This window comes from Heloderma suspectum, chromosome 7 (genome assembly GCF_057233095.1).
Source record: "Heloderma suspectum isolate Gila_16-S chromosome 7, 16-S_ref, whole genome shotgun sequence".
Classification (NCBI taxonomy): domain Eukaryota; kingdom Metazoa; phylum Chordata; class Lepidosauria; order Squamata; family Helodermatidae; genus Heloderma; species Heloderma suspectum.
The window spans coordinates 10,982,366-11,007,555 of NC_139464.1; the positions used below are offsets into that span (position 1 = coordinate 10,982,366).

At 45.4% G+C, this 25,190-nt stretch overlaps 1 protein-coding gene across 4 annotated transcripts in view; it reads left to right on the forward strand.

Annotated features, from left to right (window-relative positions):
- Positions 1 to 25,190, forward strand: part of GATA3 (GATA binding protein 3) — a 60,564-nt gene that overhangs the window by 1,966 nt on the left and 33,408 nt on the right. For 2 of the 4 annotated variants that reach the window (XM_084809087.1, XM_084809089.1), the window contains exon 3: positions 7,054 to 7,593. In XM_084809087.1, the coding sequence (XP_084665213.1) occupies positions 7,054 to 7,593 (540 nt within the window). The remainder of the gene's footprint in view (positions 1 to 7,053; positions 7,594 to 25,190) is intronic. The other 2 variants (XM_084809088.1, XM_084809090.1) reach the window with 1 other exon arrangement.

Consider the following 25,190-nt stretch of genomic DNA (forward strand, 5'->3'; position numbering starts at 1 on the left):
CAGGGTTCTTAAGACGGCTCTTTTCCCAAGATAAAACCCATTTGGACACATAATGGGGACTTGTCGCCGAGTAAACGTGCTTGAGGTGGGGCTTTACTTCTCTGCCACTGGAGATCACCTGCGGTTTTAAAAACGCTTAAAAGTCCGTATGGATCGCGCTGCCGCTACCTTTAATTCCTCCGTTTCAGGATTACACCCCGAGCCACGAGCCGGAGCGGAGATGAGAAATGCACATTCCCCAGTTCAAAACACACGTACTCCATGATACTGAGGGCTTAAGGTCGCAAACAACCAGTTTCAAAACTTTGTCCTGGCAGAAATTCTGGCTAGTTAGTTAAATATTTCTCCCCTCTTATACCCCGCACAAAGCGCGAGGATTTTTCCACCCTGCCTGTCATTTCTGGGATTATATATATAAAATATTAACACCTATGAAAATCACAATAGACTCTTTTGACAGTGATTTTGAAACCACTCAATTAACGTTGGGGAGAGAGTGAGATTTTACAAGTTGGGCAATGAAAAAACTTAAAAAGAGAAGAAAAAACACTCTGTATGTAAACGGTCTGAAAAAATAGCTCCGAAAAAGAGTTGTAATGACTTTGCCTCTGGGCTGAGATGTTAGAATTAAAGCTGTCAAGGAAAAGAAGTGATATAATTGTCTCACTGCGACTTTGTCCTATTAGCATGTACGAGGCTGCATTGAATATTCACAGGCAGAAAACAAAGAGACCTTGTTAGGACTTCACTAGCTGCACAGTTTGGCCTGCCAGTTTTGGAGTGACACAGGGCTCTTCCTCAAACTGGATGTCAACAAAGCAGGACCCAGGTGAAGTCGAAGCGTTTTTTCCCCCTTTCATTTCAGTGGAGAAGATGCATAGTGAGTGTTTACTTAGAAGTAAGGCCTTCAATGGGGCATACTTCCAAGTAAGTAGGCTTAGTATTGCAGGCTGCAGGCCGACCCCTCTTTACATTTACCCAGAACTAAGTCCTGCTGACTTTTAAGTGAATCTGATTTACTCTCTAGCCAGGCACCTGTGTTTAACAAATCCCCTTGAAGCCAAGGAGAACTCCAAGTGTGTTAACTGTGTCTGCCTTCTCTTTCCTATCCGATTTTCGCAGTCCAACTGAGGTGTTCTGTGTAACTCGAAAGCTGGCCCTACCTTGATTGCTCTTAAGAAAGAGCTTATTTTGCTTCATTTGGGGCGGGCGTGCTATGGGCAATATGAGAAATTCGTAGGCTAAAAGGCCTGAGGCAGAAATGGATGCAGAATGTACTAGAAAGACACCAATGCAGTTTATGAGATAATGACAAATTGGGAGTGTGTGTGTGTGTGTGTGTATTCCTGCCTTTCTTCTAAAATAATATATTACCAACTTCTTCTATTTTTAAGGGCACCCCCTCAACTATTTTCCAAAGCCGTGTTTTGTTTTTTACTTTGAGGGGGAAAGAGGAATGCTCCCAGAACACAGGTTAGTTAAAGTACAGAGACCCGAATCCTCCATAGCCTCAGCTCCCGCGGGCTGATGAGCACGCAATATTCAGCTCCGATTAGTAATTGGCTTGCCCGACTATTAGGCTCTTTACAACACATTGCAAAATATTGTGAGCCCTTCCCCCTCCCCCTCTAAGTTGCAAGCAATCCCTTTGATCTCCCATGAATATGACTGACTCTCGTACTTCCTGCCCATGAGCGTTTTCACACGTGAGGATTAAACCGGGTAGGAATGCGATGTGTGTGTGTGTGTGTGTGTTTAAAATCATCCATTGTTCCAAAATAGCCACTTGAGTTAAAAAAAAATGGTCCCTTATTAAAATTCCTCATTGGCAACATTCACACGTGACAGAATAGCTCACGGGTGCTTTTTCGTGTCATCCATGAAAATTACCAGTTTTGCCCCTTTGGGGACAACCGCGTCCACCCAGCCCGTGCCAACCAAGGTCATTTTGGATTTAGGCTGACTGGGTTGTCCTTGGCTTCATTGGGACTGACTTTCAAAATAGATCTGGTTAGGATCCGGTTTCTATTTATATTGTAGTCGAGGGGACTTCAGAGGGTTTAAAAGCAAAGACCAGGATTAAGGTAGTTCTGTCATCTATCTGTCATCTATTATCTATATCTATATCTATCCATCCAAACCTACAATTATCGACAACCCAACCCACTAGCCGATTACCATGTAATGTTTAGCTCATAATCACATTTCTTAGGAAGAATGATTTCCCACTGATTTCGGTGAAACTTCCAGGGTTATATAGTCCCATCCATACTGCATTTACTTACAGGGAAGTCCCCTGGATATAAATGCATTTACATCTGCCTAGGCTCGGGACATGTGTGTCGGTTGGCAGCCTGTACTCCCTAAACCGAACTTGAAAAAGCATAGAGGTCACTGAAATAAATTGGACGTCTGCTCCCAGAAAGGTACATGTGAAGGCCCTCATGATTTCAGGCCGGTCCGGTGGCTGTTTCCGTAGAAGTTAGCTCCGCTGAGTATAGCAGGGCTTACTTCCGAGTAAGCCTAGAGGCGAGAACAGTTTCCCTTTGAATCGGGCAAGCTGTCTTTTTAAAACCATTGTAGACGGAGCCAGGAAACCTTAGCAGGGGTTCTGGGATTGTGTGTGCGTGAAACAGATACAGCTTAGAACGGTGTCTTTTTGGGGAGGAGAAAAGGAAAGAGAGAAGGGTGGGGAACTTGTCGAGGAGTTATACAGAGAGATCAATATATTCGTTCTGCCTTGGCTTGTGTCCATGAGTGACAGGGGCACGGGAAAACCGCCTTTCTCGCCACGATCCTGAACCCATGCAATTGGCATTCATTCTCCCAAGTGCTCGGATTTAGCATTATTAGTTCCAATGGGGGGGGGGGCACGCCAGTCATATTCACACCTGTCTATTGTTTTCTATTGATTTTAACTGGACGCGAGTCGCAATCCTACACCTGCGGATCCTCTGCACGTTTACTTGGGAGGAAACTCCACTGAACGCAATCAAACTTACGAGTGAACTCGAATCGCTGACATACAGCTGCCGCCCTACTGAATCCAGTGGGGCAGAGGAAATATATGCACCGCACGTAGGCTTTCTTGGAAGTAAGGCGGTTGCAGTCCGAAAGAGAAACTTCTCAGGATTTTTTTTGGTAAAAAAAATCCCCTTTAACTCACCCAGACGTGGAGCGCCGTCCTATGCAGGTTTACTCAGAAGTGAGCTTATTCCCAAGAAAGCCTGCGTAGGATTGCGGCTCGACTTCCGTGAAGGGTAAGTGTGCAGCGCGATCCTGAACATGTTTACTCAGAAGTCAGTCCCACTGAGGTCAATGGGACTTGGTCCCAAGTAAGCGTGCATAGGCAGCAGCCGTATACTGTTATCTTTAGGGCATTTACTTAGGAGTAAGGCCCATTGGACTGTGTGTGTGTCTTACATCCAATCTGAGTAGATCCAGGTTGCTATGCACTGGACTGACTGTCCCAGTGAACATGACTGAAGATCCAGAGACCCAAACCTCAGCGTTTCAAGATGTAGTGTGCTTAGACATCGGGGCTTAAGGCCAGGTTTAAACCCAAACATTCTGGCTTAACGGCGTGGTGGATCGGGCTGCCTCTCCCAATAATAATAATAATAATAATAATAATAATAAACACAGCCTCAAAGTTTGTGGAAGATGGTTCTTTTCTGCAAAACGGGGTAAAATCCAACCTAGGCCCTACTTCGAGTGGACCCATTGAAATGAATGGGATTAAAATCATGTCTAACTGAAGTCCCATTCATTTCAATGGGTCTACTCTAAGTAGGACTTACGTTGGATTTTCCTCAGGGAGCCCTTGCTATGGGTCCTGGGTGAAGAGGCCGGATCGATTGGGGGAAGGGGCCCATTACAGAGGATTTGGCCAAAGCGGGCGGGAAAGCGAAGTGTGGGATAGAGAATCCGAATGAAAAAGACAACCAGCCAAGGATCGGCCTAAACAGCTCAGGCCGCGATTGTGTTTGTTGAATTCGGAGCCTTGTGCGAGCGAACGTTACTTTTCATTCGGAACTAAACCCAGGTTGAGGCAGATCTTATGCGCGTTTACACGGAAGTTACTTGCTTCTAAGTAAGTGTGTATAAAAATGCAGTCTTTTTACCTTCATCAGTAGAACACAGAAATAGATGGAAGAAAAGGCTGATTCCCATGTTCAGTAGGCAAGGCGAACTCTGGTCTGTTACCAAGCCAGTCAGTCCTGGGTTTCTAACGGGTCTGTTACCAAGCCACCGGGCCTCGTCTTCTGCCTGGCTTTAACAAGAAACCAGCAGGTGAAGTCCTGTCCACCCCCCCCCCTCACAGCAGGGAGATAAACATTTTGATCACCTACTAATGTCTACAGAATATGCTGCTGTTAGGCACAGCTACAGTGCCCAGCTGAGAAGTTGGCAGGGCTATTGGAGAGTGTATCTTTATGATGCAAATGTCTGTTGCAGTTGTGCCCTACAAATTTTTTAGATGTGAACTTAAAAATATACTGTATGACTTAGTCCTAAAATTCCACTCAAATCCAAGGGATTTACTTTCAAGTAAATTTGTTTTTAAAATGGGCTGTTATTGGGAAGGCATCCTGTTTTCGTTGAAACTCACTCCTAGACGAGGCTGCAATTCTAAGCAAACCTTGTCCCATTTAACTAGGCAGAAGCGCTTCTGACTACAAGATATTTAGGACTGGGTGGGAGTATAAGGCAGAACTTCTTAGAATATATGAAATGAGTTTGATTGAACTAAGTGGGCCTTACTGCCAAGTTTTCAAAATATGGATTTAAATGTGTTAAATTTGTGTGCTTGTGTACTTGGAAATATTTTAAACTCCACTGAAATCGATGTAACTTGCTTGTCAATCTATGTTTAGGCCAAGTTTAAGTGGGGCTTTGGGTCAGAGACTTACATACACCCCAAATCTCAAGACATGCAAACAGTAGTGAGTCCCATTTATTCCAATCAAGTATACTTCCTGCGCATAAATGTAAGATCTGAGTGTTGGAAAGTTTGTTCCTGAGATTGATCTGGTTCTATGAATGCTTTCCTGATTATAATTTTCAGCTCACTTATTTGAATTTAATTTACACCTCATCCTGAAAGCATTAATGGATGATAAATCCACCAGCTTGAAATGAATCTCCCTTCTAGGTAAACAAACTTCAAAAGTCAGCTTCTTTCTGAATAATACACTGACCTAAACATACAGTATTTACTACATTACACATATCTCTTTTCTGTGTATAGACTCAACCAAGATTCACTTCCAAGTAAGTGGATCTGGAGAACACACAACCCAAAATAGGGGAGAAGCAAAACACACAACGTGGTTGCTATTAATATATGTAAATTGCCCATCATGTTTTAATTTTTAAAAAGTCTTCTCAATCTGATATCTTGGACCTATTAAATAATTATTGAAATATGTTTGGCAGTTTTTGTGTATCAATACATTATTTCCGTGCAGCAGTTTGAACTTTCACCGCTCTGCTTCTTTCTTCGTTCTCTGCATTCCTTTTGTTTCAGAACTGAGGTACTTCTATGTTTAGGATTATGGTGTCTGTGTCAAGCCTAGACACTGATATAGATTATTTAGAATCTAGAGGTATTGATGTCAGGAATGATGTGAAGAAAGGTAGGGGGTGGCTTGATTAAATCCACACACCCCATGCCCTAACTCCCCCCCCCCCAATTTTAGCAAAATGACAGGTAATGGGTCTGGACCTCTGCTAATTTGAGCTTTGTCCCATTGAACTTAATGGGACCTACTTCTGGGTACAGATGCAGAAGATTGTGCTGTTCATTAGGCTGTAAAGGTCACCTGTCTTGTTCTTTTCTGGTGTGTTTATTGTTTTCGAAGTTCTATCCTGAATGGGGCAGGCCCAACTGTAGAGTTTAGAGCAACTGTGAGGGCAGCTCCAAGGCTCAGCGCACTGTCAGGGAGAGTCCCCCCCAGCAATTTTTCCCAAAGTTGTGCTTACCAAGTTAAAAGATACACTTTCCAACCATGAGCTGGTGGGTGCTTTGTGGACCTGTGCAAACTAGGCAATCATCTAGGACTGCAGTTTCCCCAGGTCTTCTGCTTCAGCTGCCTGTACTTTTTGAGGAGACACACAGAGGCAACTGAGCCTCCTTGGTTGAACCAGTGATGTCCCTTGTTCCAGAGGATATTACTTGAGAGCCACCTGATCTCTGTCAGCTGCCTGAAGCACAGGCACAGTTGTAAAGGGGAGGAAGTCAAGATGTGACAGATGATAAACATAAAAATGCAAAAGCAGCATTCTGGCAAGGGTTGCCAAAGTGGAGGCACTGTTGAGTCCAACACATCCATACAACTCCTTCGCTGAAATCAATAGGCCTTTAAGATTCTTGACTATGGCTGGATCATGCCCAAAGTGTTGATGCTGACGGGTGGCTGAGTGGGTGGCAACATTTTCGTTTGCACAAGGTAGCAAAAAACAACAAGCCACAAAAAACCTGTTGGACTCCCCCTGGTCGTCGATTGTCCACAGTGGTGCAGCAAGGTAACTTTAGACCCTGGACTTAGAGAACTTATGAAGGACCCCTCCGGATGGCCATGTGTATTACTCCAGTTTTGAAGCACACCCCTAACATTGCTCTTCCTCGCCCTCCCCAACCGCCATTTCATGCTTTATAATTGCTTCAACATTCCTGATATATTAGAACGACAACAAACACATTTGCCCACCCTGACTGAAAAACAAAAGTATCCAATAAAGAAAAAACCTTCTGAGCCTGTGCAGTTTTGCATTGTAAACTCAAATCATGGTGATGATTTGTAGTCATCATGACTACAGGGACAAAAATGGAGTTTGCGTCTCCTGCCTTGAAGCCCTAATCACCTCTGGTTGGTTATTTGCAGCCCCCGCCTCCCCAGGGCGTGGGGTCCTGAGTGTACATGATATTTGAAGTTGGGGTTGCCTCTCAGAGGCTTTCTTAAGGACATTAATCAGTATATCTCCCCCAGCCCCCCTCCCCCATTTTTGGAGATGTCTGCTAACTGGGCTGTGTTTTGTTTTCTGTTCTAGCAGGTGGCCAAGTGTGCCGCCCACCTTTGCTGCACGGTTCTCTCCCTTGGCTGGATGGGAGCAAAGCTCTTGGAACCCACCACAGCGCCTCCCCTTGGAACCTGAGCCCCTTCTCCAAGACTCCCATCCATCATAGCTCGCCTGGACCTCTCTCCGTCTACCCTCCAGCGTCCTCCTCCACTTTGTCTGCTGGCCACTCCAGCCCGCACCTATTCACCTTCCCTCCGACCCCTCCGAAAGATGTATCCCCAGATCCTTCCATCTCCACGCCAGGCTCCACTGGATCCAGCCGGCAAGAGGAGAAGGAGTGCATTAAGTATCAGGTGTCTTTGGCCGACACTATGAAGCTGGAGTCCTCTCATTCCCGGAGCAGCATGGCTTCATTAGGGGGGGCCTCTTCCTCGGCTCACCATCCCATCTCCACCTACCCTTCCTATGTCCCTGAATATGGCTCTGGACTTTTCCCCCCTAGCAGCCTGCTAGGGGGATCGCCGACTGGTTTCGGGTGCAAATCCAGACCAAAAGCACGTTCCAGCACAGGTAGGGTCCTTAATGGATTCTTATCCCTTCTCTTTTTGGGCAGGGGTTCAACAGACAAACAAATACTAAGGACTGGGAAGAATTATTTGTATGAACAGGGGTTGGATGGGTTTTGAGTGCAAATCCCAAAACAAAAGCATGTTCAATGTAACTAGGGGGCTAAGTGGATTATTAGCAAAAAGAAGACAATGACATATTCTCTGTCTTTAAGTCTAGGGATACATATAAACAGAGAAGAAAGTCAGCGATACAAAGATTAACAAAGATCAAGCAAACACCTCAGAAACCCATCTTCCCAAAATATAGTTACATTGCGTTCTGCAGTGTTTGATATATTCCACTCCTTTGGAGCAAGCTTAGATGGGGCTCCTATTGGTCTCCCAACCAGGCCTTGAACAGATGGAGGAGCTTAGCCTTAACGATGTTATAGCATGAGATGCTCTCAAGGTATTTGCTAGGGCCACGGGTCCATTCTGCATGTGGATTACAACTACCTTCTCATAGAGGATCTCTCTTCCAGTCAGTATGAGATAGGGTGGCCAGATGCAAAAGAGAAGCAGATTCCTGTACCTTTTCTAGTTGTGTAGAAGAGGGGATTTCAGCCAGGGCAGTTTGCATGACACCTGCTGAAATCCCCTCTTCTGCACAACTAGAAAAGGCCTAGGAGTTCTCTTTTGTATCTGGCCACCTTATCTCATGTTGATTGGAAGACAGATTCTCCAGCACATATCCAGAAAACACAGGAGGAGGATGCCGCTTCAGATATCTGTAGGGGATGTACACATTCCCTTGTCTCCACACAAAGATGCTTGCATTTCATCAAATCTTCTTGCAATAGAAAAACAAACACTTTTAAGGGTGCAATCCTATCTGGATAGTTGCCAGCCTCTGAAATCAGAGGCTGCTGACTAACCTATGCAGGGTGGCTGGAGCATGGAAGGAATCCTGTCCTCCGTGCTCCAGCCACCCTGAATTTTGGCTAGACGGGCAATTTCGCCTGTCTAGCCGCAGCTTCGGGGAGGAGGAGGGGAGGAGCTTGGAGGCCTAATAGGAAGCTGCATAAAGCAGCTTCCACAGTCTCATCCTCTCCCCACCCCCGGGACTGCCCCCTTTCCCCATCTCTGTGCTCTGTTTCCGAGGGCAGAGATGTAGCTGGCACAGAGAGAAGCGCACCAGCTATGAGGGGCAGGGTAGGGGGTGGGGAGTGTGGTTTCTGGGCTCCGAGGTTGGAGCCCTGGTTCCAACCTCAGATCCCAGAAAGCAAACAATCTTCTGTCCCCCCAGATGCTGTCTAGGGGGTATGGGATTGCTCTCTCTGCCACTGATTCTCATCCACAACACTGGTAAACCAAATTATGCTGGTTTAACTATATTATATTGGTCTGGTCTTCCTCCTCCTCTACTAGTATAGCATTTCCCCCCTGCCCTTCTGTATATGAAGGTGCTTTACCATGTTTCTGTCATGACAACCGAAAGGGCTGGTGCATCTGGCAAAATTTAAGTCCCACTGGTTTCAACAGAACTTGCTTCCAAGTATGGGCACTTTGAAATGTTGCTGAAACTGACTGATTGAAATCCCATTTCCCCTGGATGACGTGATTTGTCTGAAGTTTAAAAACTCTTATACCTCTGTTTTGAACAGAAGGGGAGGGGGGAAAGAGCCTTCCTTGTTGATTAGATTAAATTTACTTCTGAGAAAGTGTTCTTAGTGGCATATCTGTGATCTTTAGCACGTTTTACTTGGACTTTGCTGCGATTGCAGCGAAGCTTACGAGCGAGCATTGGCTTCAGCCGTGCTTCTAGGAATGCTTACATGGGGGTACATGAAATTAATTGGATTTATGTCTGAATAAATGTACTGGACAAAACATTCAGGTTTCCCCCTTTTTATGATCACATACACAAAATCTTTCTCTCTCATGCATACATGCATACACTCTCCCTCAGCTCTGCTCCCACTTTCAGGAAGTTTTGTACAAGGTGGTAGTCATTAAAGATGTTTTCCTTATCTTGCTGACCATTCCCTTCCCTTCCCTATTTTATTTTGCCTCATGAGAGATAGGAGCAGAGAGCTGAATCGGATTTAAGTTTAAACATTACCCCCAGGCCTTTCTTGCCCCCCACATTCAACAAGAAGGGCAGCCTAGAAGTTCATGGGGGGGGGAATACCAAATCCTGTATTGCCAAATATACAGCATGACGTTGCACACCCTGTCATACTCTTAATGTCATATACCCAAATTGTACACTACCATGTCTGTCTATTTTGCCTCACGTACACGCACAGCCCTGATTGGCAGTGGGTTCTTGTGGTATGAATATATTCAGTGAAACAGATCCCATTGTTTCCATCACAGCTGAGTGTATGCATACAAGACAGACAAAGGATAGGGTTGCCAACTCTCTACCCTGGTTCTATAGTTATGCCTTTGGCTGTGGCTTGGTGTGCAGAAATTAGGATGTGGGTCACATTTATGTCCCTGCTGTGAAAAGTCACACCAGCTGGTTTCTACAGGTTGAGCTGCTGTCAAAGGCACAAGAATAGGCCAGGCTGGTTTATTTTTCTGGTCAGTTGGCACTCCTAAAGTGCAATGTCCTGCACAAAAGGGACATTTCAGATGGGACAAGCCAGTCCTAACTGTGCACACTCCATCCTAAAACCCAATTAGGGATTAGAAACAACAGCTTTTAGCATTTTAGCCAAAAGTGACATGGCACATGAAACTTGAACTTCACATTTTCCATGCTCTTTCATCATCTTATTATTTTTCTTGGGTGATTCTTGGGTGACTGATTAATTTCCCTTCTTGCTCTTGTGTAAGCTCATTCCTAACCTTCTTACTAAGCCCGAAATGTTTTCTAGGTTCCTGTTTTGAAGCAACCTGCTATTAACTTGAATATTTCTGGAGAGCTGATTCAAGGGGGATATATATATATATATATATATATATATATAGTGTGTGTGTGTGTGTGTGTGTGTGTGTGTGTTTGTGTGGTGTTGTGGGGGGACCACAAAAACCTAATGTGTTTCGGAAATGTTATTTATTGGTTCAGTAACTTCCCTATGCAAAAAGAAGAAGAAAAGAGAATTGGATAGAACTGCATTCATTTTCCCCATTGAAAAGTCTCTCCACACTTCCCCCAATTCTTTTCCCAGGTCCCAGGAGCCAGTTTATTTTAAGTTGGTTTTTTAAAGTTGGTTTTTGTGGCTGGGGGGCGGGGGAACATGAAGGGGAACTAGCTAGGAAAAGAAGGAAGTTTTGTTTAGACTGCCTGATCTGGGCCTGTCTCCCAAATATTTTCATGATCTGTGTGTTATATCTAAAGAAATATCTAAAGAAAGATATTTCACTCACAGAGGCAGTGATACTAAGCGCAACTGCTAGAAAGTAAAAAGTGTACCATGTCTTTTGAACTTCCTTCATATAAATGGCCACATTCCAGTGTGGAATTATCTATATTTATGGAATAGGTCTAAGCCTCTTCGTTCAGAAGCAAGGCCCACTAAGTTCAGTGGGACCCACTCCCTAGTAAGTGTGATCAGAATTGTCTGTCGATTTAAATGGAACCGTGTTTGCATTAGAAAGTGTTCAGGACCAAACAGCCACTGTAGCTGTGCCTTTAATAAGAACCTTGATCTGTCGACTAGGCTGTAATATTTATTTCAGTGCTGTTAAAGGCACAAGAGCGGATCAGTGGGCAACCTGAAGGACCTTGCATGTTACTTTTTTCCTCTCATTTTGATCCCCAAACCATAGAAGCCTGTAACGTTGAAACCAATGGGACTTATTTCAAAATGAATGCCTTTAGGATCAGAATGTTTGCATATTAAACAGAGACCAACATCAGTCAAACATTATTTTTCTTTTCCTTTCCCCATCAGGGCTGCTGCAAGATTTGTCCAGGATGAGTCATATCAGTTTTCAGGGTTTTTCCAGGGTGACATTTCTACTCTGACTGTCTGAGCAGGGACTGTCTCTATTTAGCTGATACGTTTTAGCTAATCCAATTATTTTCAGACTGCTGCACGCGACAGTTACATTGTTTATCCAGCGCCAGGAACTTTAATAGAGTCCGGATGCGGTTAACAGTGACAAAAAAAGTAAACGCAGAACGGCCTCTTTCTGTACATGCAAGCAGACTGAGGGAGGGAGGGAGAGAGAGAGGAAGAAAGAAAAAGAAAAAAAAAGGAGAAAGAAAGGGAGGGGGAGAGGACGCAGAAGGGAACACAGACTCTGTCTACAAGTTTGTTGAAGGGTGCTGCTGCCTCTTTTTCTGATGGGGAACCTGTGCCTTTAACAGCTGCCATGTCAGGCAGAAAAAAGACAGCAGATTATTTTTACTGTGATCATGGTCAGCACTGGCAAGGGGAGGTAGCTGGGCCGGCCCTACCTTTAGGCAAAGTAAGACAGCCACCAAAGGTGGCAGATGTGACAGCAAGGTGAAATGGTGCTGTTAGGGCTTGAGTTTGGGACCAAAATCCAGAGCCCTGCAGCCCTGTGTGTGTGTGTGTGTGTGTGTGTGTGTATGTGTGTGTGTAATGACCACTCAGACAGCGGCAGGTGCAAAAGCAAACTTTTTTTATTCCTGTAGTCATGATGTGCTACGATTTAAGTGAGCTTAAAATGCAAAACTGCACATGCTCAGAGTAATATTATTTTTTAAATTAGTGTTGTCAGACAATTTTGTTGTAGTTGTTCTGACATATCAGGAATGTAGAAGCAGTTGTAAAGCAGGGAATGGCAGTTGAAGGGTGGGGAAGAGGGGAGAGAACAGTCAGTTACATGCTTTGCAGCTGAAATAATACACGTGGCCATGTAAAGGGGGCTCCCATAAGACCATAACATCCAGGGGCTCAGATTCCCTAGCAAAACCACTGGCACGGTGTTGGAGGCCAGAACTGCCCCCTAAGCTAGTCTCCTTCCCACAGGTTTGGAACAGGTTGTTGCCCCTGTGGAAGTCAGACTGAACTGCCAGTCCAGTCAGCTTCTTTACATGGAATTGGGAGTGAGCACCATCTTGTCCTTTGTTTCTGGAAGCAAAAAGTATGGGGTGAGGCCTGGGAAGCAGCTGCCAAGACTCAATGGTATCTGAGGCCGTGGAGGCTTGTGGCTCTGGGTGAATCCACCCAGGTTTCAGTCAGAACTCTAAGGGAGCTATCCAAGGTGCTTCGGTTCTGACAGAAACCCAGAGCAGATTGACTGCCCCACTGACATGGGAGCCACCAGCCTCCACTGTTGGACTGGGAGTTGAGAGATCTGGGTTCTAGTCCCCACTTGGCCATGGAAGCTCACTGGGTGACTTTGGGCCAGTCACAGACTCTCAGCCCAACCTACCTCACAGGGTGGTTGTTGTGAAGATAAAATGGAGAGGAGGAAGATTATGTATGTTGCCTTGGGCTCCTTAGGAGGAAAAAAAAGGTGGGATATAAACGTAATACATAAATAAATAACCAACCAACCAACCAACCAATCCTCTTTGGTGTTGGATTGGGTATGTGGGAATCACTGCAGGCCTTTTGCTCAGGGACCCACACAAAACCTGGAGAAGCCTTGATTGTAAGGCTAAAATCCTGGGCACACTTACTTGGAAGAAAGTTCTAGAATCTATGGAAATCAGTGGGCCTTCAGGGCCAAAACTGACCTTGCTTTAAAGATGTAGCTAGCAGCTACCACTCCTTTCCTTTCCCTTTTTACTCTAGAGTAGGTGCAGGGGGCCTGATTCAGATCAGGCCCATCGTAGGGGAGGGGAAAAGGTTACCTCGGGAGGTGGTGGGCTCTCCCACACTGGAGGCATTCAAGACAAGGCTGGACAGCCACCTGTCAGGGATGCTCTGACTTGGATTCCTGCATCGAGCAGGGGGTTGGACTCAATGGCCTTGTAGGCCCCTTCCAATCCTAATATACTATGATTCTATAAAGCCCTCCTATCTCCCCACACTAGGGTCTCAATCCAGATTGGGTCTCCTGTGCCTACTCTAAAGTAATGTCTGTTTTGGCCTTTATATTACGGACTGAAAATGTTTAGGATTGGGTTGCTTGGGATAGTGCAGGGGGGAGAGGGAAGAAACAGATGCCCTCTTTCTGTGTGTGCATATGGAGGGGTAGAAGGTATATGGAGCTGCTTTATTCACAGTCAGGTCATTTGTTCATCTAGCCAGGTTCTGTGTTGGGGGGAAGCAAGAAGGCAGATGGGGATCTACACAGGGCTGGCTCCAGGTCTCAGGGGGTCCTGGGCAAAGTGCCCTATGGTGGGCCCCTCCTACATCAGTGGTGTAGTGATAACTTTTGAAGGGTAGGCATTCATCATGACTGTCACCACAGCCACACCCCCAAAGAGGGGCCAAGAATGCCAGCAGCTGTGTTGATCCAAATCAACAAACCAGTTCTAGCAGTTTTCATCTCCCCGAGGAGCAGGTCTTTTGTAAAACCCATGGGTCTTAACTGTCCATTCAAGACCAAGCCACCAAGCCAATACTTTGTTTTACAGCATGCTGGGTGGAGGATGCTGGGATTTGTGGTCCATCAGATCTGGAGAGCACCAGGTTGGGGAGGACTGCTGCAGTGGCTTGGGGGGTGGGGAAAATCATACCAATTTTATTTATTGCTCCGATGTCAGTAGGGTGGTGAATCTGCTCCGGGTTTCAGTCAGAATTCTAAAGGATCTCTTCAAGGGGATTCACCACCCCACTGACATTGGAGCCACCAGCCTCCACTGCTAGATCTTCCCCAGGTTCATCACAAAGGTTCCAACCAAACCAAATGCCAGATGTAACATTGTCTAGCTGAGGAGAGTGAAGTGGGGGGCAGCTGGCCAAGGAGAGGAGGTAAAGGACGAGGGTAGAAAACGAGTGAGGCCCAAGCCAGATGGTGATGGAAAGGATCCGGAGAGGTTCCCCTGCTTCCTTGGTAGCTCTCTGAGCTTCTTCTTGCTTTGCTGCAACTTGGGCAAGAGAACAGAGGAAAAGAGGAAACTGTGAGTGACAGACGCTTTTGGGGTTGCGGCTCAGACAGGCCTAGATCGGGTGGCTGGCTTCAAATGCTTGCTTGAGCGTTGTCAGATCTCTTTAACAGCCTGACAGACATCAAAGGGGGGGACTGCCCCATCTTCTTCTTCCTGGCTTTGCTTCTGGTTCCTTGGCTCACCTCCTCCCTCTCCTGCCTTCCATGGGGTTATCTGAGAATAACGCTGATATTTACATGGTGCTGTTCTGAGCGGTGGGCAACTTCTGGCCCTCCAGATGCTTTGGCCCACAACTCCCATCAGAGCCAATGGTGTGGGATTGTGGGAGTTGCAGGCCAAGTTGTCCACCCCTGCCTCACAACAATCTTGTAAAGTAAGCCCATATTGGTTAAAGATCTGAGGAGGGCCAAGGCTGACAATGCAATCCTATCTAGGTCTATTCGAACATAAGCCCCATTGAGTTCAATGGGACTTACCCTTAGGATAATTAATGGCTTGCCTAAGACCATTATGGCTGGAGAAAGGCAATAGTTCTAAGGAGAGTTGGAAGGGGTTTGAAAGAGGTTTTACTGTCCACATCATTCTTTTGTCTCGTTGATGCCTCTAATCAAACAGGTTAATTAGGTTTCTGACACAATGCCAACTCCCCTGCAAACTCTGTTTACTAGATGTGATGTGTGCAGGCAGCCATGAGCAGTGCTCTCTCTTTGAAGCACTGAGTCCACGTTGGACTCTGGAAAAAATAAATAAAAGATCACCTGTTAGGGTGGCCACTTGCAAAAGAGGACAGGGCTTCTGCACCTCTAATAGTTACGTAGACAAAGAGCTATTATGAAAGGGCTTTTGCACCTTTAATAGTTGTGCAGGACAAGCTAGACCTGCTGAAATCCCCCTTCTTCTACACAACTATTAAAGGTGCAGGAGTCCTGCCCTCTCTTGATACCTCTCTAGGGCTCTCAGGGTTAGGATGAGATTCAAATGGCGGACTTGCCAACGAATGTATGTTGGCCGCTATTGTTGAGATAGCATATATGAGATAGTTTGAAAACTCATAAGCACAAGTAACTGCCAAGTGTTATTATTACAGTACTCTTCCTCAGAAGGTGGGAGTGAAAGAGGAAGAAGGATGTTTATTATATTCCACCTTTCCTCCAAGGAACTCAAGGCAGCATACGTGGTTATCCTTGACTCCCAATTTTATGGAACTGTAGTATTTTGAAAGAAGCAGCATCTGTTGTCCTAGGTGGGGAGGGGGCCTATCATCTGCAACAAGACAAACCTTTTCAATGAGAGCTCAGGGCCAGTGTCAAGGGTAGGCGTGATTGGGCACCTGTCGAGAGTCATGTGGACTTTCTGCTCTTCTTCACCATTACGACCTGCTTGTTCACTTGCCTCTCACTTTGGCCCAGACAGCAGTGGTGGTAAGTAGGGATGTATGAGAATTTCATTTCAGTTCCCAAATCACTCAGAACTGCCCCATTCACAGCTCTGAATGCGAGCTCATGTTCTCTGAAAAAGTTTGCGAATTCCTGAACTTTTTACAACGTAAAAAATGCACAACGTAAAAAAACCACAACGGTTTTTTTTAAAAAGCACACTTTTAAATAGTCACGTGTTCACATTTTAATCAGGGAAAGTGTGCACTTAAAAAAATATACACTTTAAATTGTGCATTTTAAAAGTTGTGCATTTTCACACTTTAGTCAATGGAGGAAAAGTGCCCACTTCTGAAAATTGTGCTCAAATGATCGCAAATGAGCATCTGAGAGCTGAATTGAGCTGAAGAGAGCTGAACTGAGCTTTGAAGTAAAGTTCAGGGAATTTCAGTGAGTTCAAGCTTCCCTGATTTTCTCATCCCCAGTGGTGAGAAGGAGGATCAGGAGATGCCACAGCCTACTTGCTCCCTGGCTCTCTGCCTGTCAAGCAAGCAAGTGGTAGCAATGATGAGAAAGAGGATGAGGAGGAATAGCAGCCAGTGACACTGGCAGTGAGAAGGGGGACTCTCTCAGGGAGGGGGCCCACCGAGTGTGCCTTGCCCAAGGGCCCTCCAAAACCTGGGGCCAGTACTATGAGAGATACCCCTTAAAATAAGGGCATGTCTGAGTATTCTTGAAGAGCCTACCCCAACCTGGTGCCCTCCAGATATTTTGGACTCTATTTTAAGGCTTTTAGGACTGTTCACACATGCAGGTCTACTACCCTTTGATGATGGAAACCATCAAGCGATGACCAGCATGTGTCTCTAGGCCCTGACAGACATAATTTGCATGTCTCCTAATGCCAGCTCCAAAACCACGATGCTTTTCAACAGAGCAGTTTCACAGACCCCTCAAGTGTGCGGCACTCAGCGGGTAGATTTTGCACGTGTGAATTAAGCTTAGGGTTGCAATCGAGTTAATTGCAGAGAGTGTTGTTATTTTTATTACATTTTTTTATCCCTAAGGAGCTCAGGGTGCCACGCATGGGTGCCCCTTCCATTTTATCCTCACAATAATGCTGTCTGGTAGGATAGATCGAGAAAGACAGACCCAGCATTACCTGCTGATCTCATGGCTGAAGGAGGATTTGAACCTTGCTCTCCCCAGTCCTGGTCCGACACTTCATTTACTACACTATACTGGGTCTAGTTTTAGTTTTACAACTGTTTAGAATCAGAAATGAGTGGATTCGCCCTATGAAATTTCTCTAAGTGAAATTCTCTTAGCTCCCTTTGAAATGCCTTCAGATTTTTAACCCAAGCAGGACCCTACAAAAAATTTCCTTACTTTTTGCTCAAGGCAAAATTTGGTGTGCGAGAAAGCTCTTTGAGGAATGTTGCTAATCTAACTTAATTCTTTTCGCTCCCCTCAGCATTCTTATAGATGTTTCACCAGAGCAAAACCCTCCAAATTCACCCTGAGTTTTGCTTAGGGGCAAAGTTTGGTGGCAATTTAAAGATGGGTAAACAACCACCACAACCAAACAACCCCCAACTGTTGTGAGAAACACTGCACATCTTGTTGAAAATATTTTAGCTTCTCTCCAAATTCCTTTGGATGTTTTGTTTGAACAGGGTGCTTCAAGTTCATGTCAGGTTTTGTTTTCGGTGGAATTTGGTGACTCCTCTGTTTGCCTCCCTCAACTGGATATCCTCTAGATGTGTCATACTACAACTCCCATCATTCTCATCATGTTGGTTGGGGATGATGGGAGTTATACTTGACAAATTTGGATGGTATCAAGTTGGGGAAGGTTAGTTTAGAATGTACTAGGGAGAAGAGATCCAGTGGAACTCCTGGTCTATGGAGGATGTTGTGGTCTGGGGCAGAGAAGTAATTATTTTGATGGAAAAGCACTGTGTGAATAAAGAGTGGGGAGTTGTACCTTCATTTGTATTGTTTCCTGGCATGCACAGAGGTGCCAAATGAATGCATTGACATCCATTTCCTTGGGAGTCAAACGTGGAATCTGAGATTCAGAAGAAGATTTTGCCCAGATCCAGAGAAAGTTGATTTCAGTGGAACACATTCGTTGTGACTCTCTCAGTTATTCAGCTATATCAAAAGGACTTAACCCTGATGACTGCTCACACACACATTTGTGGTATGGAAGGAATCCAAAAGTAGTTCCAGACATTAATGTTGTTCGTTGTTTGTTGGGGCCTTCTCCTCACGATCTGCTTCAGAGTTCATGAAAACAATTGAATCAAACTTACAGGTGGCCTTCAGTTTGTGCCAGGGGTTCACTAGCGCTCCCCAAGGCTCAACCCTGGGATCTCTTTTTAGTGCCAGCCCTACCACTCTGGGTGGGGAGCAGTGGCAAGGTGTTGGAGGGTGGAAATGTGTGTGCCCCATGTCCTGCCAAGTGTGCCCTAAGCTAGCCTGCCGCTCTCAGCTGTATTAAAGGATACTGTCCTGTCCCCAGCCTGTGCTGAAGAAGGATTCAACTGCCACTCCAGCTGGCTTCTGGACATGGAACAGGGGTGTGTGTGTGTGTGTGTGTGTGTGTGTAGGGGCACCATCTTGTCCTTTTCCTCAGGCAGCAAGATGTCTTGGGCCAGCCCTGGCTCAAACTTTGAACACATGCAATTAGAACAAATGAAAGCACCTTTCAAGAGGTGCAGAGTGCATTTTTCACCACTCTGAGCAACTACGGAGAGCAGCACACTGCAACGATTATGGGAAAAGGTTTCCAGGTTGGACGCTGATGGTCTACCAGCCTCTCTAGTTCTAGAAATTAAGCATTATTTTCTAACAGTCTTTCTGGCCAAAAAGGAGTGGAAATTTATGACTGTGGACTCATGGAGATTCCAGGTTCAATGTCTATTTTAGCTTCATATGGCCAAATAACAGCAAACTCCTTTGGAACATCTTCTGAACTGCCTGAAATGCTACCTGGGCACGGTAAAATAGCCTTCCTCAACTTGGAACCCTCCAGATGTTTCAGACTACAACTCCCAGCATTCCTGACTGTTGGCCATGCTGGCTGAGGTTGATGGGAGTTGAAATCCAACAAGAGCCAGTGTGGTATAGTGGCTAGAGTGTTGGACCGGGAGTTGGGAGATCCAGGTTCTAGTCCCCACTTGGCCATGGAAGCTCACTGGGTGACTTTGGGCCAGTTGCAGACTCTCAGCCCAACCTATCTCACAGGGTTGTTGTTGTGAGGTTAAAATGGAGAGGAGGAGGAGGATTATGTATGCCGCCTTGGGTTCCTTGGAGGAAAAACGGCGGGATATAAATGAAATAAATAAATAAACAAACATCTAGAGGGCACCAGGTAGGGGAAAGCTGCTAGAAAACTTTCACCTCTGTAGAACAGAGAATATGAGCGACCAAACTGAACAGAAAACATGGGTTACCCAACTGAAAGCACTATGTACGTAACTGAAATTGACTATGTACGTAAAGGGACTCCCATGTGAATAGAAGCAGGCTTAGCATAAGAGGAAATTGAATCACCTACTAATTTTCATAAGCACTGGTATAATTAGTTGGAGGAAAGAGCTGGATTAAATTGGTGGCAAATCTAGGCTAGATCTAAGGAGGGTGCTTTGCCGCTGTTTATTTAGGTCAAATAGATCAATGTAGCAATTATACAGCGTTGTTCTGACATGCATGTCAGTTTCACTTGTAAGTAGGGTTGCCAGCTCCTTGCCCGGAGATGATTCCTGTACCTTTAAATGCCCCAGGGTGCTGAGATGGAATGCAGCCGCTAGATCTCTCATCCAGTTCCTTTGCCCGCCCCTTTGCCCAACTTCCTCCCAAATTGAGAGATCACCCCCCAGCTAGGATAGTTAAACACAATAGCAGTTGTAACTGGAGCGGTTGGTTCTTAGGTAGAATTGTCTTTTTTCTTTTCTTTTCTTTTCTTTTCTTTTCTTTTCTTTTCTTTTCTTTTCTTTTCTTTTCTACACTTCTGCCTTTAAGAACAGCTCGATCTGCTGGTATTTGCTCCATACTGCGAAAAGCCAGTTTCTGTGCAGATCAAGTTGTATTAAAAGCAAAGGAGCAGATCAGATTGATTTTTTTTCCTGCCCAGTTGGCAACCCTATTTTTAAGGGAAGGAGAAAGCAGGTTTGATATACTTCACAGTGTATTCTGTTTTATTCATGGGGATATTAATTAGGTATTTAATATACATTTTATTACATTTATTCTCCCCACTCCCTGTTTAGCTGCCATAACAGAGGTTATTGCCTCTTCTGTACACATGTAATTCTGGGTAGATTGTTCTATGATTCATTTCATTTGTATGCTGCTTTTCCTCCAAGGAGCTCAAGGAAATATTCATTACTCCCATTTTTTATTTTCACAACAACCCTGTGAGGTAGGTTAGGCTGACAAAGAGTGAGAAAGACAGAGTGTGACTGGGCCAAGCTTCATGGCTGAATGAGGAGTCTCTTTAGTTTTAGTCCAACACTTTGACCACTATACTACACTGCCCGTCCTATTTACAGAACTTTGTCAAAGAAGTGTATCCAAAGACAAAAGCCAGATGCTTTTGAATAGGGAGAATGCATTTTACTGACAAAACAGCCCTGGTTCAATAAAGAGCTGGTGGGAAGAGGCCTGTAGCATCTATGGAGATGAACAATTAGTAGGCCAAGCCAAGGACATTTTTCTCCCTCACCCATAATACTAGAACCCAATGGGTTCACCCCATGAAGCTGACTGGTAGGAGATTCAGGACAGGTAAAAGGAAAGACTTCTTCACACAGCACATTGTCCAACTACGGAATTCGCTAATCGCTACCACAAGACATAGTGATCAACTTGGATGGCTTTAAAAAGGGGAATAGACAAATTCCTGGAGGAGAAGGCTATCAATGTCTACTAGTCCTGATGGGTATTAAGGATGCTGGAGAAATTTCAGAAGGACTAAAATGTGCTTGGATTTCTAAGAATCCAACCTGCGGAATCCACTAAGGAGGACCCCCCTCAGGCTGCACAGAGTCCATGGACTTTTGGATTTCTTTTTTTACTTTCCCAACATTTATGCATATTCATTCATAGGAAAATACACAAGTTTTTGCTGAGGAAAAGTAGAATGGGATGGGGGACAATACGCTAACTGTTACATACTAAGGTAAATGATGTAATTTTTTTATGAAACCTCTTATGTAATTATTTGCGTATTTTCCTGCACAATGAAAAAACCTTGCATCTGTGAGAGGACGACGGAACAAAAGGCACCTGACAATTTGCGAAACACAGACGGGGTAGATTTTACACATTCCATACATCTGTAATGGCTCTATGCTACCTCAAATATCAGAGGCAGTATGCCTATGTACACCAGTTGCTGGGGAACATGGGTGGGAGGGTGCTGTTGCACTCATGTCTTGCTTGTGGGTCATAACCATCAACAGCTGGTTGGCCACTGTGTGAACAGAATGCTGGACTAGATGGACCCTTGGTCTGATCCAGCAGGGCTCTTCTGATGTTCTTACCTCAATCGGCAACTCCATGTTTTGTGGCCTGTCAACATAGTTCTGATGCAGAAAGACATGACTGGGAGTGAAGGAGCGCAGCTGTAATCCAGATCCCCCTCCCTTCAGACGTTCATGAAATGTTAATTGGGCAGTCTCACCTCAAAGGAGAAGAAGCTCAGTGTGGTTTGAGAGGCTGTGGAAGATGTTTTGGAAGGGAACGGAAAGAATCTTATTCACTTGAATGGATGGTGGATCAGTCCCACGAATGGGCTGACTTGACAAACTAGCGTTTGATCCTGCCATCCTACATAGAAAATCACAGACAGCCAGTGTGGTGGAGTCCTTAGTGCAGCTTGCAACCAACTTGGTGCCCTCTAGATGTGTTGGACTGCACTGGCCATGTTAGCTGGGAATGATAGGAGTTGCAATGCAGTGCATCTGGAGGGGACCAGGTTGGGGAAGGCTGGATTGATGTGTCAGATTAGGACGGGGTGGGGCACCAGGGAGGGGAAGAGGTGCTTGTGGGATTTTTGGCCTTGGTGGCCAAAATCCCTTGTTTGGCCTGATGGTGGGCTGCCCCTTGGCATTTCTTGCTCCACGCCAGGGAGCATAATGTCTCGGGCTGGCCCTGCCATAAGAAGAGCCATAAGAAGAGTCCTGCCTGACTATACCCAGGGTCCATCTCCAAGTTCCATCATCCCCATCCAGTGTGGGGATGGTGGGAGTTGTAGTCCAATGCCATCTGGGGACCTCAATCAGCCCAATGTCCTCTTCAGTGCTGGCTCCAGGTTTTGGGGTGCCCTTTGGCAAGACAGCCTCACTGGGCCCCCTCCCTCGCTGAGTCTCACTTTTCACCGCCGTTGTTGCCAGCTGCTCTTGTTCCTCTTCCTCAGCATTAGAACCATTTGCTTGCTTGACAAGGCAGAGAGCCAGCTTTCAGCACCATCTGCTGCTGTCCTTCTTACCACCACCTTTGCCTGGGCAAGAATGAGGGGTGGGTGCACAAGCAGGTCACATTTATTTATTTATTTATTGCATTTATACCCCGCCTTTTTTCCTCTTGCAAGGAACCGAAGGCGGCTTACATTCTCCCCCTCCTCTCCATTTTATCCTCACAACAACAACCCTGTGGGGTGGGTTGGGCTGAGAGTCTGTGACTGGCCCAAAGTCACCCAGTGAGCTTCCATGGCCGAGTGGGGACTAGAACCCAGATCTCCCAGCTCTTAGTCCAACACTCTTGCCACTACACCACACTGGCTGTGTGTGTACTTCACATTGGTGAAGAGGAGTAGCAAGTCTAGGGGACTCCTGTCAGTGGGCCCCTGCCGGTGTGTGGGCCCTTGGCAGGTGTTCAGCCTTGATGCTGGCCCTGATTCTGTCTCCAGCTGTGGCATGGTAGATGCTTCTGTGAAGCCCACAAGCAGGGCCTGATGGGCACCATCGCTAAGCCAGTGAGTGGCCACTGTTTCTTCTTGCGGCAGTGAATTCCACAGGTTAATTATGCCTTGGGTGGAGAACCCATGAACTGTGCTTTCCCCCTTTAGATCTTGGAAAGCGGTTTCCTTCGTGGTGTCCCATTTCGGTAGCATTCTGTCTTGACAGCTGCCACTCTTTTTGAGGTATAATTGTCGAGGGAAAGAATCGTCATGTGTTGTGGAGAGCAAAATGGGGCGATGGGTTGTGTGAAGGCAGATCAAATGGTGAGACAAAAGGGACCCTGTGGTGTGACGATGCCTGGAGTATTTGAAAGAAACCTCCATTATCTTCAAGAGGGCTCTTGCTCTGGAATCATGGAAGTTCTTCTAAAAAAAATATTGGATGTTCCTTCAAGAAAAATGAGACCTCTGGAAGCCCTAGAAGCAACTGGGATGGATGTGGCTGTGATTTGTTTCTTTGTTTGGTTGAAATCACTCAAGGGGCAAGTAATACATTTAAAATGTTCATGCTCCAAGTGAAAGCTAGGATTCCAGAGGCCTGGGAGGGGTAGGGTGTGACCAGAGGCAGAGATATTGGAAGAAGGAAAGAGTGAGGGATGATTCCAGAGTAATGTTTTTGTTCAGGAATGTTTTGGAACAATTTCTGTGATGGAACACATATTGAAAAATATTCAGAAGACAAAATGCATCTTGCTTTTTCCCAAGGGCAAATTGCAAGGAGAATTCTAGCATGGTCTTTATGGCTCTGCCCTGCAAATTCTACATGGGAAGACAACTCCACACACTGTGTCAGGAGTGTACTAAATTCACTAGTGCAGAATGTCACTAGCCACTAGCCAATGGCCACTAGCCAAAATGGCTTTAAAACAAGATTGAGACAAATTCATGGAGGAAAGGTCTTTCTATGGCTATTAACTGCAATATCTAAGATGAACCTCCATATACCATGGCAGATTATCTCTGAATATTATATGCTGGGGATAAACACCAGCACCCCCATATCTTGGTGTGCTTCCAGAGGATGGCTGATTGGCCACTGTTGGGAAACACAATGTTAGACTAGCCCAGGAGCGGGGCTTCAGGGATGGGGAGGTTCCCTAAGGCCCCACAGTCTGGATTGGCCACCATGGCAGGCCAAATTGTCCCACCCCTATCCCTGCTTTCAGCCAGGCTTCTCCAACTAGACCAGCCTTCTCTAACAGGGTGCTCTCCAGATGGATTGAAACAACCCCATCATCCATCCTGGCTGGGGATTATGGGAGTTGTAGTCCAACACATCTAGAGGATACCTGGTTGGGGAAGGCTAGTCTAGGCATTCCATAGAGTCAAAACTCTTCATGTCTAAAGCAGCACAACAAAGAAGATAAAGACCATAATCCAGAATATTGGGTAATTAGCGCTACATATCCAGCTGGGCTTTTGATCTCCTTTTCCTTGAATTGCAGTTACCCTTCCCCCATACTGCACAACCAACTACTTTTGAAATTTGGGCCAGTTTCAGAAGCAGCTTTTGATAATAGTGGGCTAGGGAACTGCTGTTCAATGGAGGAAACAAACAAGCCCTCAGAAGTTCTACTGAGTGAACACAAGTAGGGATGTTGGAGAAATCCATAATCAACCCAAATGAGTTTGGATTTTCATGAATCTGACCTGTGGATTCTGCAGCGAACCAGCTTTTCCACCATTGGGCAAATTCCGTGGGCCTGTGGACTGCTTTTCTAACCTTCCTGAATTTTGTGCAAATTTCATCATAAAAAATACACAAAATATAAAAACCCAGCCAAAATCTGCATTTCCCCCCATAGGTTAAAGCATGGGGATTTTGTTTATTTTCACATGTGCAAAATTGCGCAAATGCGAGTTCGTGCAAATTTGGGAAGTAAAAAAATCAATTTCGTTGATGGGCAGATGACAGAATGAAAGGTGCCTGACAATCAGTGAAACACAGATGGAACAGATTTTACACATTCCGTACGCCCCTAAACACAAGTGCATCTACCATTGTACTCTGGTCAAAATCAGGCAAGTCTCATGAAATATATTTGACTGGACATAGGGCATGGAGCCTGTGATGACATTAGACACATATTGGGGGATGTGGCAAAGGAAGGGCAAAGTAGAGTCTGCCGGGGGAAAGGCCTGGCTTCCATGTCTCAAGATGCTGTTAATTGTTTATTTGGAGCCCAACACAGGTCAGCCAAAAGGGCCTTCAGGAGGTATATGTATTTTAAAATGGTATATCAAAATATTTGCAGAGATCTCTGAGAGATGTACACATCAATGTCTCA